The following is a 17,865-nucleotide window of genomic DNA, read 5'->3' as shown; positions in this document are numbered from 1 at the left end:
TAATATTTCAGTAACACATGTGCTGGGTTCTTTAAATTCACAAATGTTTCTAATCTGAAATGAGAATTTCAAATATTTTTGCAAGTCTATTTCAGCTGAGCTAATTTCATAACTTAGTGTTGTTGAGTGAAACGTGCACATAATTTTGTATTGGCCATGGGTGTATCTTCCATATCTTGAATATTGAGATGAGTTGTGGCAGCCAGTTGAAGTATCCACAGCACAGAATTCTATTACATATATAATCTTGTTTGTGAACTGATTAGGTAGTGAAAGAGTTCACTGCAAATGAACAAGTCCAGAAATTTTGACATAGGTTTGTCATTCACACGATCGCAAATATTGAAGTATTAAACATAATATAGCCATTGTTGCTTAGGTTAAGTGTGTACTTTCCCTGAATTTTAGAAGCAAAAGATCAAGACCACAGAAAAGTTGCAATTCAAAGTCATTTATAGTCAGAACAAAGAATATATTCCCATTTTAGACTATAAAATGTCATGACAGATCAGTAAAGTGACACTGAGAATTTTTTATTGCTGTTTTGTGGTAATGTGTTTCTACATGTAATAGTACTTATATTTTAAAATTTAAAGTATGATACCATTAAATGTATTGATTAATTTTAAGTAGTCTTACATTTTTGTAGTAACTGTTACAAATCAAAACACCTGTCAAGCTAGGCTGTGGAGTCTTATGGAAATGATGCTGAATAAGAAGTATCTAAAAGGTTAAAAATGTGATGCCTGTTGCAGGGCTTTGAGTGAACTGGGTTGGTCATTGCGTGCCGGATCGCTGGGCGAGGGGCTGCCACGGCTGCAGGACATGTTTCAGATGCTCCCCTCTGGTAGAAAAGTTACGTAATGCAGAGCTAAGAGCAAGAATTTTGAGCATTGTCAGCTGTTCCTCGGGACGTTTTGGTGTTTCCTTTTGGACAGCTGACCTGCTCTCAAGAGGCAATATGAACAATCACCATAATAAAAATCAAAGTAGCCAGGGAGATTCTGTTGCATAATCTCCTTTTATTTTTAAGGAGACTGTTTCCTGGAAATGCCTTTGATTGCGTGTCAGTGTTAAAATTTAAACTGTTTTATATAGCTGTCACTGGTGGATAATTGCTAACAGGTGGAAGGAGAAGAGGAAAAGATTACAGCATTGTGCTCAGAGGTTGATGGTGAGATGTGATTTAGCTGAACAGTCCCCTTTTCACACTTCTCAAAGCATGAGAATAGGACATAGTTTTGCTCATCTGAAGGAGACAAAGACCAGAAGAAAGAGTTTTTCGCTTAATTTTCGTGAGGGGAGCAGCACACGGGCAGAAGTCCTTGCTGTGTTCCTTGAGCCATGCCAAAGAGCAACAGGTTAAAGCTGGCAGCCTGTTATCTTCGCGGTCTAGCTTTTAGAAATCCCCATAACGTAACGCACTTGAAATAGATGTCGTCATCAGCTCCTGCCCCGAGTACTAAGCCAGACCAAATACATGTGACAGAAGATGGTGGAGTAGAGTGCAGCAGCTATTCATGTGGTAGGAGTGGTTATTGTATTAGGGTATACTTTTTGTTGACAGGCCAGCGTGTTTTGAGTTAAAATTCTGCAGCTGTCTCTCTCTCTCCCTCTCACTTTCTCTCTGTGGATTTGTACAAATTCCAAGCTCCCCTGCAACAGTCGCACCCTTCTTATTTTGTTCTGAATAGATTTCACTGGTTTGTTTTTGTTTTGTTTTTTTTTTTTTCCCAGCAGGAAACGGACAGCAGAGGCGCAGATCCATTCAAGATCTTAGTGTTGCTGGAACAGAGTCCAGTCAGGTAACGTCTTTCTTGTCTCTTCTTTATCTTTCAGTAAAGTCAACACCAAATCTGTACAGGGAAACTGGTCTGGAAATCTTCACCTTTGATGCTTTCATAGAAATGATGTGGAAGCTTGGCAGACTGTAGTGTCATTTGTATTGCATTTAAAGGAGATTCCATGAGGGCAATCTATGAATGAGCTCCAGATGAGAAGTGTTTTCTATATAGATTAAGCAGCATTTACATTTTTATGTACGCAGGTTTTGTGTATCACTTAATTTGGCTGAGGACAGATGTTATGCAGGAAAGCCTTTTCTCCTTTCTATATGTAGAAAACAATTGTAATTACTATTTATGATCATCTGAAGCAGTTATACACACCACAGATTCACTTTCTGCATAAAAATAAAAAGCATGTTCAGTAGTAGTATTTATCATTCATCTGTGACCCCTGAATAGTAACTTACAGTAATAGCCCTCCATTTCTTGTGAAAGGTTTGCAGGAGGATGTTGTCACACAGTGTTGTGTACAAAAAGACTATCTCAGTAAGATATTTTATAATAACATTGCTTCTTATCTGGTATTGTAACGACCATGGTAATAGACGCAGTGGTATTCTAAATTGAATTTAAACTAAAACCAAATTAAACTAACAACATGTTAAATGAGAGCAGTATAGCTAATGCTTCATTCAGATGTGTTTATTTTGTAGTTTTAATTGCTTTGTTGTCAGTTTCAGTAATTCACAGGATTATTTGGTTGTTAGTGTGAATTGGCAATTTTGAGATCCCTATTATTTGGATGTAGGAAGCTGGAGCTTAGCCTATATGTCAGGTTAATCAGGTTTCCATATTAAACAACCCACTGCAATTCTCTAAAGTTGGTGGTAATTTTTGGGGTGTGTAGTTATCAGTGAGATCAGCATTTCATCCTTCTTTAATTCTGTGGAGTGTGATAGCCACAGAAACCTCAGCAGTCCCCCAGGTATTTTTAGTTAAATTTACTATGTGCATCTATCAGAAAATAACAAATGAGAAATGTATTTAAATATCTTCAGAGAAGACAGGTTTGTTAGAAAGAACTGAATCTGCAAAATTTAGTAAAGAAATAGATCAGGCTGTTTGGTTAATTGTAGAACTAAAATTAATACAAGACTTGGGGGGGGGGGGCGGGGGGGGGCGAGGAAATTAAGCAACAGTACATCGGTTATACCAAAGTGCACTGATCGATGTATGAATGTATTTAATTGTAGCTTTTTTATTCAGAATTTTTCAATGTGTTCCTTTTAATTAATGGCTAATATTTAAAAATACATAATTTCAGCACTTACTTCATATCTTAATAACTATTACAATAATCTTTCTTTGAAACCTGTTTTACTGCTTGTATGGATGTTCTAGCTAAATTGTCCTTGTGACCAGGAGGATACAGGAAAGGGGGGGGGTATTTACCTTACCAATTTCTGATAAGGATCTACAGAAGTACCAGAATCACACTTATGTGCTTCTGATAGTTCACGTATTGAAGTCTAAGTGGAAGAATTACAATTACCTGCTTCTGTCCTGCAGTTTTGGATACATTATGATAAAATCTGGAAAACATAATATTTTAACAGGCATGAAAATTGCATTTTGGAATAAACTTTTGCACTGTCCATATAAATTAATAATGAATTTTCATCCCATTTTTGGTGTGAGAAGAGGGAGAAAAGTCTGCTGAAACTAATGCTAACTCTTGATATCTGTATGTTTATATATAAAAAAAACCAAACCACAAAATAATTAAGAAAGCAAATGCAATGTCATTATGGCAAAAGACTTGAGATTATTCTTTATGCGTTTCTATAGCTCTGGACCTCACTGCCTTAATTTTTTATTAAAAATCTTGAACTGCTATCTATATAAGTAATCTGCTAGCCAAAGCAAAAGAAACATCTGTGACTATTGTAGCTCTGGTCAGTTATATCGTATATCCCCATATGCACCGTACCATATATAGGTTATAGTTTCTAATGTGAAAAACCTCTTCCCCCTCCCTCCCTTCATTGCAAACATCCTTCTTTCCCGCATTCCGTCCTCCTTTACACCCACCCTGCTGCGCAGGCTTCTTCACTAACCCCCGTGGCACTGCACGCCTCTGCTCCCGCGCCCAGGCCTCGTCAGCCCCCGTCCTGCTCAAAGTTGAAGGATTGCCGTGGTGCCGCTTGGCGTCTTTTAATTGCTTGACTGGCACACTAAAGCTGATCAGAAATCTTTTTATTAAACGTGGTTTTCCTGAAAATTGCCACGGTGTCAGTAGAAAATGATTCTGCTATAACTATTCTCTTAATCAGGAAAGCTTTTCCAGTTCATAATGGAATTTTTGTTGAGGTGGAGGAAAACACTGGACTTGATAATAGTAAATATACTGCACTTTGGAGCGTTTACCTGAAAGCATAAACCAAGACTTTCGTCTACCTGCTTAACCACTGGTCTGTTTTAATCTGAACTTGTTGTGTGTTTTATGATTGTGTGTATATTTTATTTCTGTGTTGTACTTCTAGTAGAATTTTTTGTGGGGGTTTGTATGTTTAATGATTTCTGGTTTGATGTTGTTGAGACACTTAAGGATTTTCCAGTATTGCTTTTACTGACGTTACCAACAGCAGACAGTAATAGTGCTTTGCCGATGATTTTACTACTCAACTGACCCTTTTACATCAACAGTTTACATAGGTAAATATGCTGAGCCAAAGGTTTTGTGTCATTGGATCGGCTGTTGGAGTGGTTTGGTGTTGAGAACATCTATTTAAATCCTGTTTTTTCACAGATTTCTCTAGTGTTTGGTGACCTTAGACTGGACCTTACTCCCAGTGACATGAGCAGCACTAATGCAGTCCTCTCTGTACAGTTTGTTTCCATCTATATAACTGTGATGCTCTAGTCATTTTTCCACATAATTTTTTTTACACTGAATTGTTTCTTCTGCCTTCCCATTTCCCTGTACATGCATTTTAAAACATTGTACTGTGCCACCTGTCCAGCACTACTGCTCTTGCTTAGGCACCTCTGTAACACAAACAGATGTGCAGGCTCTGAATTGCAGCCGTAAACACTTTTGTGGGCTTGAAGGAATACAGCAAACCTGCTGTTTACGCTGGATAGTATTTACAGATATTTTATACAGATGCTGAGAAATGTACTTGGCATTATCACTCAAACTGCAGGTTGTGATCAGATGCCTAGTAAAGTATCCATGTCCTTGTTTTTGTATCTTCTAGTGGACCGGTTGTTCTGGTACACCGTCCTTCACAGTGCTATCGTAATATCAAAACTACCCTTTAAACTTTTTTTTTTTTAGTAGTAACTGTGCTGGGTCTCCATAACTCTCACAGTTTACTTTGAAGTGGAAAAAAATTTAGTATATTAAAGAAAAACATGTACTGTATTGAACAGTTGAGGAGCAAGGTCGGAATGCATGTGCTCACATGCATGCAAGCCAAGTGTGGTAATTTGGGGCATCTGATACTATACAGATGAATCATTCTGTCCATGAGATTGTTAAATTGGTCACATACACACTTTGTGTTTGTTTTTTTCACAGCAAGATACACATCTGCAAATGAGGCTGTCTCCTCATCTGTAGTAACAATGCTTTCTTTAAATTCTCTTCTTTAAATTTCTTTAAAAGGCTAGTAACAATGATTTCTTTAAATTGGGTTGCCCATTTAAATTAAACTTGAGGGGGAGGATTATTCCTCAGAGCACACCACCTTTTCAAGACTGAAAGTCTTTGAGAAATGGAAGCTGAGAAGCTAACAATGCCCTGTGGGTTTGGCCACCTGGCAGAGATGATTTGAAAGTAACCTGATAACAGTTCTGTTGAGTGTACTGAGATACCTGGAGAAAGCAAGGATGAGTACCTGTGAAAGGGTAGCAGAAACTGATGCTGAAGAACAGTCAGTCATCGCTGCCTCACCTGTCAGAGGGGCTGGTGTCCAGGAGACCTAAGGCATCTCGCTTAACACGCACTCAATTGCTGTAATTTAATGGGTCTTCAGTTTTGGGAACTTCTCTTGGACTTCGCAATGCTTTAGACAGGATTCATATCTGAAGCATTCATTCCGATTTCTAGTATTTTGTCTAAACAATGTTATCAAGGAATACTTCTATTTTTTTCTGTTGATGGATCAAAATGATCTGGTACAGCAAGCAATCTAGTACAGCATTGAGAAGTTACTGTAACTAGAGTCCTTCTCAGGTACCCTTTGCTATCAGCTGTGGATACTCAACAAATCTCTTTTTGCCTAAAGGACTTAAACACTGTTAAAAGTACTTGCACTGTCTTCTGACCTTTCACATCAGCGTAGTGTGTTTATCATTCATATCCGAGGACACTGACAGCAAGCAATAAGCTTGACAACTTAAACCTTGCTTAATATCAACAAAGACTTGAAAACAAAAGCTTCTTCAAAATGTCTGATGCCATCATCCTGATAATATTATCCGTTGGATTTTTTCTGCACTAGTTTATTGCCCTGTTTCAGGCTACTAACATAAAAACACTAAATGGTTAATAGAAATTGCAGGACAAATATAATACAGTTGACATAATGGATATTTCAGTGTGTAGAATCTTGTTACTCTTTGGATTGTTACTTGACTGAAATCTGCCTTTTAAAAATTAAATTAAGGTAGGATATTTGGAAATTAGTCATGAAGAAATGGTTTCTAGGTAATGCATATTTGAATACTTCTTTTGAAAAATAGGGACATTTAATTAAAACTTTTCATGATAAATACACCATATTGAAAATAGTAGAGTTGCAATAGGATCTTTTCTTTTTACTTCATTTTTTTCCTGCGAAACTTGCTGAGGTTTATAGTCTTAAGTCTTTTACTGTGTTAATTTTATGTCAGTGAAGGGGTATATGAGGTACAAGAAAATATATATTGTAAATAATAATTCTGAAAAAGAAGCTCAGTAGAGTAATGAAGTCTGTATTATAGTTTTGTGCTTTGGCAAACAAAAGAATTAGAGGAGTCAAGCTGTATATAAAGGAACTTACTACAGAATTTTGTTTTAGTTCTTAATTTGCTTTGTGACAGAGAATGTGCTCATTTTCTAATTGCTTTGCTTTAATTGATTGATCCGATATATTTGAACACTTTTTTCATGTTTTCTGAAGATGAACAACATAACCTCTGCATCAACGTAAGAACCAGAAGAAAACTGTAGATTAATACGCCACAGTTTAGCACAGTTACTGAACTGCATTTCTTTAATCGAATGTAGTTCCATTCATTGATTAAACATTGGAGACAAACTGTATTTCTTCCTTACGTTATGAAGCTGCTAGATATCACAGAATGGTGGTGTGAAAATTACTAGACAATGTGTTCACGCTTCTATATAAAAGATGATGAACACATTGTTCGGCACTGCTTTTTATTACGCTGAATAGCCAAGTTATATCCATTTCTTTTTACATGGTAAAGGTGGAGTAGAAATGGGGATGAAATTATCCCTGCAATGCATGTAAAGTTTATCAAACTATCTGGAGAGCTTTCAGGGTAAAAGGTTTGGGAGGAGGGAGGATTACAGGTTGAGGTTTCTTTACATTTTTTTAAGTCAACCCTTCAAAAAAATCCTCTGTATTTTTTTTCTTGTTATTTTAATTTATTTTCTTTTATCCCTTCAGGAGAGTAGAAACAGCAGTAGATCATCTAGTCCTAGTGTGAGAATGATCACTACCTCGGGACCAACCTCTGAAAAGCCAGCTCGTAATCCATGGACACCTGATGATGCAGGTAATCCTTTGTTAGTTAGCTTTTTGCCTGTAAAAAATATATTTATTTGATTATGATGTGGGGTATGTGCTTAGACATTAACAAAGTTAAGCAGTGAAAGTCACAGTCCATTTTAGTTCTGCTTAAATTAAATTATTACATTACTGCTTTGTTTTGCACACTGGCTTTAAGAAAATTTTTCATAGATTGTAATAAGTTACATAAACCTGTAAGCGTTCAGCTTGTAAGAAAGTACTGTACATATACAGTGATAGTATTTAATGTCAATCTTTTACCACCGGTTTTTGACTGTAGTATGTTTTTGAGGAATTAGAAGAATAGACATCTTGGAGCTTTTTAGTCTTGTGCATTTGTATTACGAATGCACAGTTAGAGCTTTCATTGCTCTGACTTTTCGAATGAAATGCTATGTAGGTGAGTATCAGCTGGAATAAGTTAATTCTATTTTTTATCTGTTTTTAATTTTGCTTATGCAGAATGTACATGTGCACACAGTCTTACTGTTTTTAAATGAACTAGAATATGTCTGCAGAAGTGTTGTAAATACTTCTACTGTTGTATCACTGTTCTTTTGTTATGAACTAGGATTAAGAATGAACATAACTTAGTAGTTGAATTCAGTTTTTAAAGTCATAATGCACTCCATTATAAAAGGAACCAGTACTAGACTGCGTGAAAACAAGGGATCCCCACAAATTCCTTTTTCGAATATAAATAAGAATTATGTTTTTGTTACCAAAATATACATGTTGAATCTGAAACTTAGTCTCAAGCTGGTACCTCATGGTGCCTCAAATTCTGAAATCTTTTTCTTTGATCTGTTTCATCTTTGGCTGATCAGACTTTCTCATTCTTTTCCTGCAACCAACTGCAAAATGGAAACTCACACGTGGACTGACTCTTGCACAAGTATATATATGTATATATACAAGTATACATATGTGTGTGTATATATATATATATATGCGCACACCTGTATTTTACCAAATATAAGGTGATTCTGTGTGTAAGATGTGTACTTCCCCAACACCCCACCCCGTTTTAGTGGGAGGAGGGCAACATGCTCCTGTATTTTGCTTCTGTACTTTCTTCTTTCTGTCCATTGTCACTTTGCTGATCACACTGTTTACCTTGTCACTCGTAACTTCCCACTGCCACAGCCCACCCTGTGCACTCTTTTGTGCAGCATGGGTCCTAAGTTGGCTTTAGGCAGTGAGCATTTATGGGAGTCTCTGCCTCACACCAAAGCAAGTTCTTACCCAGTTAACAGTTCGTTGGGAACTGAAGTTGCGGATCATATGCCAGTGCAAAGGCAGTTTGTCCCAAGTCTTTGGCCTTAAATGCAGCCCAGCAGTGAAGTCAGGTCTCTTTTCTGGCCCACAGAAATCCCTCACCTTATACTTAGGTAAATACGGTATGTACCACATGTATGTTTTTTCGTGTTAGGTTTATGCAGTCCATGAACAAAGAGTTGTTTGAATTTCTAAAGACATAAATAATTCTAGTTTTCTGTTAAAGAAGGTACATTTTTAAGTTGATGAGCCAAAATGATAAAACGAAGATGCAGCCAAATCTGGTCAATCTCAGGAAAAGTTACCATTCTGTGACACAGTGCTGAAATGCTCAGGAATGTCATCTGAAGTATTTTGCATGCATTGATGTATTTGAAACATTGCAATAATTCCTTTGCTGTAGCAGTATTCCGTATATGGCAGTAGTCTAATTTAGGGAAGGACTTTTTATATTGTTCTCGTTTAAGATACTGTGGTGATTTAAGTCTCTGGTTTTAGGGTTGTTTTTCGTTTTTTATCTTTTTTTTTTTTTTTTCTTTACCACCTTCCAGTTTCCTTACAAGCATACACTTAACCACTTTTTCTCCATTCCCACCCTCTTATTTCTGTTTCCTTTTGAAGCTGCTCTTGGAGATAGCATAGTCTTTGAGGGCAACACCTTAGTTTCTCTACCACGACTACTCTGTGGCAGGTGCTTTTGGGGTATGGGTAAGCAGCCCCTTTTTTTTCCCACCTACCCTCCTCCATATAATCCTCTAGTAGCAATAATGCAGCTATAAAATCAGTAGTTTCTCCATGTGTCTTTACTCCTATGTCTCTTAAAGCTTAACAGTAACCTTGTCATCCCCAGCTGTGGCTACCAAAAGATAGAATCGTAAGAATTCAGAACATGTTAAATCTGGAATGAAAGCACTAGAGAAATCCAGAGTGACTGCAGTGTAAGAAGAGAACAGCCAGGCCCAGGGGACAGATCGGTTATTGGGTTCTATGCTACCCACGAAGCATCTCTACAGAGCAGAGAAGATGCCCTAGAGCATGTTGTGAGGAAGATACTTACAGACCTCACTGGGAACAGGTTTCAAAACTGAGCAGGAGGTTGTGCTTATTTTATTTTGGCCGAGCTGGTTTGCACAGCTTCTAATTTTAAAATCATTAGATGCATGGGCTGGCTGGCTGATCCTTCATAAACAAGAATGAAATGGCAATTTTTTTATAAATAGAGAACGTGATTGCAAACTGTACAAATATAGTATTTTTAAAATCTGTATGCTGTTATATGGCTTCTAGGAGTGTAAGATGATAACCTTAATCTTTATTTCTTCTTAGTGTGATAGACCATACTTTTGAAGTTCTTAACTTTATTAGAAAAGCAAAATGATTCATCTGCCTTGGGATTGGAACGCTGCTGTTTCCATTTGCCTTTCCACATTCAGATTGTGTATTGTGAAATGATGTAGAATTCTTGTTTTTGTCCTGTAAGAATAGAATTAACTCTGAAAACACATTAAAATTTTCTTGGTATTGTTACAGAGACCAATGGGTCAGATAACTCCATCCCAATGGCATATCTTACATTAGATCATCAGTTACAGGTAATAAGTGCTTTATTAGATCCTTTATCCTGCATTTCATTCTGACGTATAAATTTTGGGCTGCAAAATATAGTGCTACGTATTTACCTGTGTTTATATTCTTGTCTAGCTTTCGACCAAGGCTAAAAAAAATATATTATGTAATCTGAGATTGGTTGACTCAAATTTGATCAAGCTATTAAAAACAAGCCCTGGGAAACATGATCCCTAAAACCAAATATAAGCTGAGTTTGACTGTCAAAATAAGATGTTATTTCTTGGAGTGTTATTGAATTATATTGTTGTATACACTTTATTTGTTGTGTGAGGAATTAAACACTACTTGGATTTTTGTGACAGAGAGAGTGTCAGATTAATAACTGCAGATTTGAGGTTTGAGACAACTTTGGCATCAGTGCACTAACATTTTCCAGGGCATGGTTTAATGCTTATTTTTAAAAGCTTACTGGTTTTTAAAAGATGTTATAAATACACTGCAGAGACACTGTAACACACTATATGCTAAGATATCAGTTCATTAGTTTTTAACATGTCTGATTTATTTTCAGCCTCTAGCACCGTGCCCAAACTCCAAAGAATCTATGGCTGTGTTTGAACAGCACTGCAAAATGGCACAAGAGTATATGAAAGTTCAGACAGAAATTGCATTGCTGTTGCAGAGGAAGTAAGTGAAATGTATTTAACCTTTTATGTTCTGTATGTTTCTCTTAAACAGAGTCTGTTACCTGTGACTATTATTTCTGGCTTTCTGAAGTAACATTTCATAGGGCATAATTATTTTCCAGCCTTAATCTCAGAAATACTGGGCTTCTCAGTACAGGTGAGATATTTAGAGCAGGTAATTGAGAAATCTAATCCATATCAAGACTCTTCTAGACAAGTCCTACTTTTATGTGTGTGGCCCATCTGTGTGTGTAACAAACTAGTAATGTTAGTTTCTGTCATCTCAAATGAAGACCTGGACTGTTGAAAAACCTTGGAATTTTATTTTCAGTGCTGTCCAGTTAAAGATTTTAATTTGTAGATAATCACATGAATAATGGGTCATAGAATCTTGAATAATATGTCACGGTTAACTCATTTTACGGTTAGTTTTTGTCTTATATCTGACTTCTGTCAATCATTGCAATTACTACAGTATTATCAACACACGTCCTCTGTTTTTCTACCAGGGGTTTAGGGCCTGATACTCAAAAGCCATTGAGTACCTTCTTATCCTTGTGCGCTAGAAATAGACTCTTTCCTCTTGCGTGTGTACGCATATAAGCGAAACAACTGCGTGTATTGCTGGATTAGAGCCAAAGTTATTGCTGATTCAGAACTTCAGTTTGCAATACGTTTTGTTGTGTTCTGCTGCTTAGCATTTCGGTTTGCTGATGCTGGGGAGCAGTTCTGAGAGGTCATATATACTCCTGTGCTAGACCAGGTAACCAGCTTGTGCCTGAGCCGCTGCAGGCAAGCTGAGGATCTCGCCTTGGTGTTTGTGGAATAGCTAATGAGAGAACTGTGTATATAAACCTCTCATATATTAGAAACAGCATAAAGAACAGGGGGAAAAAGTACTGTAAGACTGGCCTATCATCTATTCGGTTTTGTCGTGACATTCTGCGAACAGTTTTTTTTCCAAATGCAACTAGAATTGTTAGGCTGCATTAGAAGATACTGAAGCTAGCATGAAGATCTTAATTTTGGTTTTATTTTTGTTGTCTCTAAGGATCAATAAATTATATAAAAATGTGTGTCTGTTTCAAAACTGTTAATTCTGTACCTTTAGATTCCTAATTTAGCTTTTTTCTGGAAGTCTGCATACACATTTCTCTGAAACTTTCTTCTTAGAATATAATTGCCCATATGTGTTAAAACAAAAAATAGTATTGTGATTGATGAATTTAATGCTGGTTAAGGTAGTTATTGGTTCAACCTTTGTAGAATAATTAAGTTTTCTTTAACTGTAGTTACAAACCATATGGCAACAATTAATTAACATGAACTTTCTCCTCTACTATTTTGTTGCTAAAATATTGCTGGCAGCTTGCCTTCTTGTCACCTCATAAACAAATAGTAAAACAAACTGCTACATCAGTTTTGCCAGATAATTTATAGCAAGTTTATCAGTGTGTTTGTTCCTCTAAAATTGTTGCTAAAAAAACATACTGAACACTTATGGCATAAATTAAGTGAAATGACAGTTACGAAAATAAATTTGCTTGATTCTGCCTTTCCACTGCTTTAAGAAATTCAAGTCCAAATAGAAGACAGCACTTCACTAAAAAGCTATCAAAATTATTGCAGTTTTGTCTTTTAAGTTGCCTTTTGTGTTTTTGAATGTAAATATAGTTAAGCAAAGTTAGAGTTGAATATATTTCTGAAATTTTCTATAGATCCTTAGATGTTTTACTGTGACCTATAGAACTACGTCTGAAAGACATCATATAAAGGACAATTTTAGAGATTGAGGCTAGGGCTTGCAGCTATTTTAAAGTTTAAATGTGGATTTGATTTGGAAGAGAATTTTTCCCCAGACTACACTAAAGAATGACTGCTTTTTTGTCAGCTTTTTTTTTTTTTGCACAAAATATCACCAGCCATGAGTTCAGACTGATAATCAAATACTGATTTGAAACACGTGAAGTCATCTGTACATAAATAGAAGTAGATTATAAATGGCAACTTTTTTTATTTTTTTTTTTTAGACAAGAACTAATAGCAGAACTGGACCAGGATGAAAAAGACCAGCAAAACACATCCCGTCTGGTACAAGAACACAAAAAGCTGTTAGATGAAAACAAAAGTCTCTCAACTTACTATCAGCAATGCAAAAAACAATTAGAGGTCATCAGAAATCAGCAACAGAAACGGCCAGGCACATCATGACTTCCTGGGACCTTCCAAACGAAAAATATGCACAGAAAAGACTGATATTTTTTTTATTGTTATTATTATCCCTTATTATGACAGCTCATGAGTGTTATCTTCTTGGTGTGATCTGTATTTGTCTGCTACACTTAACATCATTTAATTTTCTTTTTCCTATGATGAACATCCAGTTCAACAGGTTAATCAAATAAGGTGAGAAAACAGTGGCTTGAATTAACCAACAGCCCTCGATTTAAAGCAAGAACAGTGGCTGTATGCATGCTCCTTGTGTGAAGGCTAGCCTAACAAGTGTTAAAGTGGCTGCTAAATTGTAAGATCTGGGTTTTAGTTTTTGATGTTACCTCGATAAGAGCAAAACAAAAAGTTTCCTGTTTAAGAATGGTTTTGTTCCAGTGTCTCATCTCAGACTATCAATATAATGATTATTTTCAGGACTTAAACATGCACCAAGGTGATGTTGGCTGACCAGAGTAATTCATGATGCGTTAGTGATGCCTTTTACCTGTAGACGTAGTATATTTTTTTCCACATTCAAAATGGAAGGCAAACTGATGCCAGCATCCTTGATTCAGTGCTTGATAGCCCTGCATTTTGACTAATATATTTCTTGTAATCTTGCATTCATAAAATATTTGAAGTTAAAGGCTGTATTTTCTTTACTTTCTTGGGGGGAAGGACATGCAGTTTCATTTAGTTACCAGGCAGAAGTTAAAAAGGTGATTCACTATGCAAAGTTGGTCCTTTGTATAAAATAGAGAAGCAAAAATGTGTGAAAGTGTGTTTTTAAACCTTTAAAGCTTTTGTCCCTGTGTAGTACCTTTGGAAGGAAATTCAGAAAGCAAATTAATAGAAAACTTTAAATACTTGCTCCCTTTATACCACTTCTTGGATTATTTTTTTTCATACAACTACTTGCTGAAAAGCATTTACCATAAATGTAAATGAGTTTGGTTTAGATAGGGAGAGAAGGGTTTGGGGAAATGAATTTATTTTAAATAGCAAATTATGAAATGGAGTTGAGTATGCAAATAGCAGAAGCTATTAAGAAAATGAGGAGAATGGCTTAGATCTCCGTCAGGAATCTCAGTTAGTCCACTCATTTGAACATAGTTCAAAGGAAGTCCATCATAGAATGCCTGCTGCCTTTGTAACTGAAGAATTGCATTTAATGAACTCAAGCAGAATATCTAATGATCGGTGTCATTATTTACCATTATTACATGGGAGAAAATAACTACTTGTTTACATTGCAGATTGATTATTTGGATTATGAATTAACTTTTAACTGGTACAAAAATGAGGCACTTCTAAATATAATGAGAAATTATTCCTTATGTAAGCTCTTGGTGTAGTCAGTTGTGGCCAGGGTTTTAGTAACACCCTTTTGTAAAAGGAAAATAGAAAACTGAAGTTTAGCTGCTGAGCCCTCAAAATATAAGTAATCTGAAATTTGACTTGTGCTGACTTCAAATTAGTAAGTATTCATAAGAGCCCACGATCAGAACTTGGAAAAACACTATTGTGCCTATCTGTGAACAACAAAGATGATGAACAGTTTACTGAGCAGTGTCATCCTGTCTTGAAAATAAGTGTATTGTTGGCAAACCTTTGGGAGTTAAAAACCCTTCCCTCATTTCATTTAAATAAAGGAAGGGTTATCGTTCTCAAAACCTTAGCAGATAATTTGATTAGTTAGCTGAAACTGATATTGGGATCAACTTAAGGGCATGCATATTTATAGCAAAATGTAATTGGCAAAGAAAATAACTGTAGTATTAGGAATAGCACAAGTTATTCAAAGCATTGCTGCTCACATACGTCTGTCCGCCTACCGAAACGGGCACGCTCGGTGATCACATGTGCTGAGGCAGGAAGTATTGCAGCATAAATACTAACGCTCGGCTTCAGGTATGTGGTTGATAATTGCATACACAAAATCATTTCCCAGGACATTTTTTACAGTTTGTCTTGGCATAAAGCAGATACACTTAAGGTCAATCAGTATTGCATATGAAAAGTCACTTTATGGCAAAGTTTGAATAATGAAAATGAATGCAATGCTAACTTAATGGTACATAATACAAAAGTCTGTTTTAACAGTTGCTTTTAACAGTTGCTTATGACTTTTCAGGGTTTACGTCAGAAAGAGTCTCAAATTGTAAAAGTAGTACTGTGCTACCATGCGCTGTTGAGCTGGGCTCTATTCGACAGTTAGGTTATATTGCTCTTGTAATTTTCAGAGGGAATTCGGAGTTTGACCTTTTGCCTTCAAATTGTCCCTTTCTTAATTCCACCAAAAATTGTTAAAATACTTGCCCAGATTTCTCAGTGAAGTGTTCTGTGTGGCAAAATCTGTGTATCATTTCTAAAAAAAAAAAAAAAAAAAACCAAAAAAAACAAAAACAAACAAAAAAAAAAAAAAAACCACAACAGAAAACCACCAAAAAAACCCACCAGACTATAAGGGTAGAATATAGCTGTTTGGGCTAAGAAGAATTTAACAGCTTGACTTTCAGTGACCTTTACTATTTTCATAAGGCTCTCATTTTCAAGATGTTTACAATTAATGTACTTTTTCTGTTAAGCGATCTGGAGTGTTCAGGAATTTTTTTCGTGTACTCTTTTGTGCAGTTAAAGCTGTTCCTCTAATTCTGGAGGTAAAACATCTAGTTTTGTCTGGGCACTGCCTTCTCAGAAAAGGTAACAAGCTCTGCTTTTTGTTGCAGTATGTGTTCTGTAAGATATTGTGTAATTGAAAGTATGCTTCTGTACACTGTGCAGTTCTGCCAAAAATGCTTTTTTTAGGCTTTTTGGTTTGTTTTCTTTCTGATGAGAAGTTGAAGATTGTAATTCAAAACTTGTACATAAAATGGTGAATGATTTCATATGATTCAGGAATGAGCAGTGTGGCTTTCTGCTACAGGGTTTTATTGCGTTGTCAGGAATCTAATTAATAAAAGCTGAGAGACTTCCACAAACATGTAGTAATGCCCCAACGCTTGCCAGGGCATCCTTTATCTCCAGTGGAATCCCACACAGGGTGGGGGATAATCATCATGCAGTTGTTCCCACCACCAAAAGAAAATTCTTCTGCTATTAGCTCTTCCCTTCCTGTGTGCAGAAGCAGGGTGTAGGATGAATAGTCCTACTCATAACTGAGTATCAAGATATTTTAAGAATGCCGTATCTTCCGTACGGATGTTCCACAAAAAGATAAGCGCTCATCTTTTGTTGTTCCAGGGAATGGGAATTTGTCCAGACTGAACTTCTCTGTTTTGTTCATAATGGATTTTACTGCTTGAGAGTTTCCATTACCATACCGCAGACAGAGACCGTCCCCCTTAACTGTCTCCCTGCCTGTGAAGAGCACGGAATTGTGCTTCGGATCTGTTCTGAGCTGCTTTGAACAGCTCTGCTGTTCCAGGTGCCCTGCTCAAACCTGCAGGGAAGTTGGAAAGGATAAGGGCAAAAAAAAGTGCGGCACATTCAATCCCTCAAAATACAGATTTCCCTGTGGCAAACTAGTTGAAGAGGAGGATCTTATCAAAGTAAGCCCGTGTACGTGTATATGCACACATATACACACTGTTGTGTACAGTGCGTATAGGTGTAGAGAGCTGCATAGATCAAGTCAGAATTGATAGGTGTCTTTTTTTTTCCCAAAATCTGACCTTCCTGTAGTTAGCTTTTATTTATTTTAATAATGTCGCTAATGAGTGGTGCTCTTAAGCCTTTGAGGATCAAGTTCTACAGAGGCAGGTAAGTATAGGTGAGTATGTGAGAGTGCATCAGTTATTTTCTGTGCCCATGTAACCCTTTTCTACTTGCAGGGACAATTCAGACCTCCGGCTGCACTTGGAGAGATTTGCTACAAATGTTTTTTGACTTCAAACCTAGATCCTGACTGGTCATGGAGGGGTACTTAATGAAAAAGCAAAACTGAATTCAGACCAAATATTTTAAGTTCTTTATTATTAGTAAAATACTGTCTTAAGATGCTTAAAGAGCACCACTAATCCTAGGGTTTTAATCTAAACAAGCATTAATGAGAAGGAGGTTTTTATTCATAGCTGCGTGCTTTACACCAAACAGCTAAAAAGTTGAGGTACTCCAAAGGATAAAATAGGCTTGTGTTCACATAGTTACACGTGCTTTGTCGATACCCCGCTTCTGACGTGCGTAAAGGCAGCCCAGCTACTCGTGCATCTGGGGACTGTTGCCTTTTGTGGGTGGGAGGAGAGGAGCGATCCTTGCACTGGAGGCAGTTAAAAGCATGTCCAGCCTTGTGAAGCAAAAGGCCTGGGAGAGGCAGACCTGGAAGCAGGTGGGGTGGAGCCCCTGGCTCCTTGGTGTGAGCTCTTTCCCAGTGCTGGGGGTGATGGGGGGCTGATGGAGGGCACCCTGACCAGCTCCCTAGCAGCGCACGGGCTGAACTGCGCGTTTTGGCTTCCTTCTGACCTTTTCCTGCCCTTAAGCAGTGGGTGCTCCCTGCATAAATAAAATCAGCTAACGCTGACATGCAGACTG

At 36.9% G+C, this 17,865-nt stretch overlaps 1 protein-coding gene across 10 annotated transcripts in view; it reads left to right on the top strand.

The window, feature by feature from the left end:
• MAP3K7 (mitogen-activated protein kinase kinase kinase 7) overlaps window positions 1–16,228 on the top strand; it is a 47,735-nt gene extending 31,507 nt beyond the window's left edge. For 3 of the 10 annotated variants that reach the window (XM_037391024.1, XM_037391022.1, XM_037391029.1), the window contains 6 exons: window positions 1,738–1,805; window positions 7,469–7,577; window positions 9,491–9,577; window positions 10,400–10,461; window positions 11,010–11,125; window positions 13,155–16,228. In XM_037391024.1, coding sequence (XP_037246921.1) covers window positions 1,738–1,805; window positions 7,469–7,577; window positions 9,491–9,577; window positions 10,400–10,461; window positions 11,010–11,125; window positions 13,155–13,335 — 623 coding nt within the window. In that variant the 3' untranslated portion in view covers window positions 13,336–16,228. Of the gene's footprint in view, window positions 1–1,737; window positions 1,806–7,468; window positions 7,578–9,490; window positions 9,578–10,399; window positions 10,462–11,009; window positions 11,126–13,154 lie in introns of those variants that run through there. The other 7 variants (XM_037391025.1, XM_037391023.1, XM_037391028.1 and 4 more) reach the window with 5 other exon arrangements.
• Window positions 16,229–17,865: the final 1,637 nt, after the last annotated feature.

The sequence above is a fragment of the Falco rusticolus genome, chromosome 6 (assembly GCF_015220075.1).
Source record: "Falco rusticolus isolate bFalRus1 chromosome 6, bFalRus1.pri, whole genome shotgun sequence".
NCBI lineage: Eukaryota > Metazoa > Chordata > Aves > Falconiformes > Falconidae > Falco > Falco rusticolus.
This window is presented reverse-complemented; position numbering and strand designations above follow the sequence as displayed.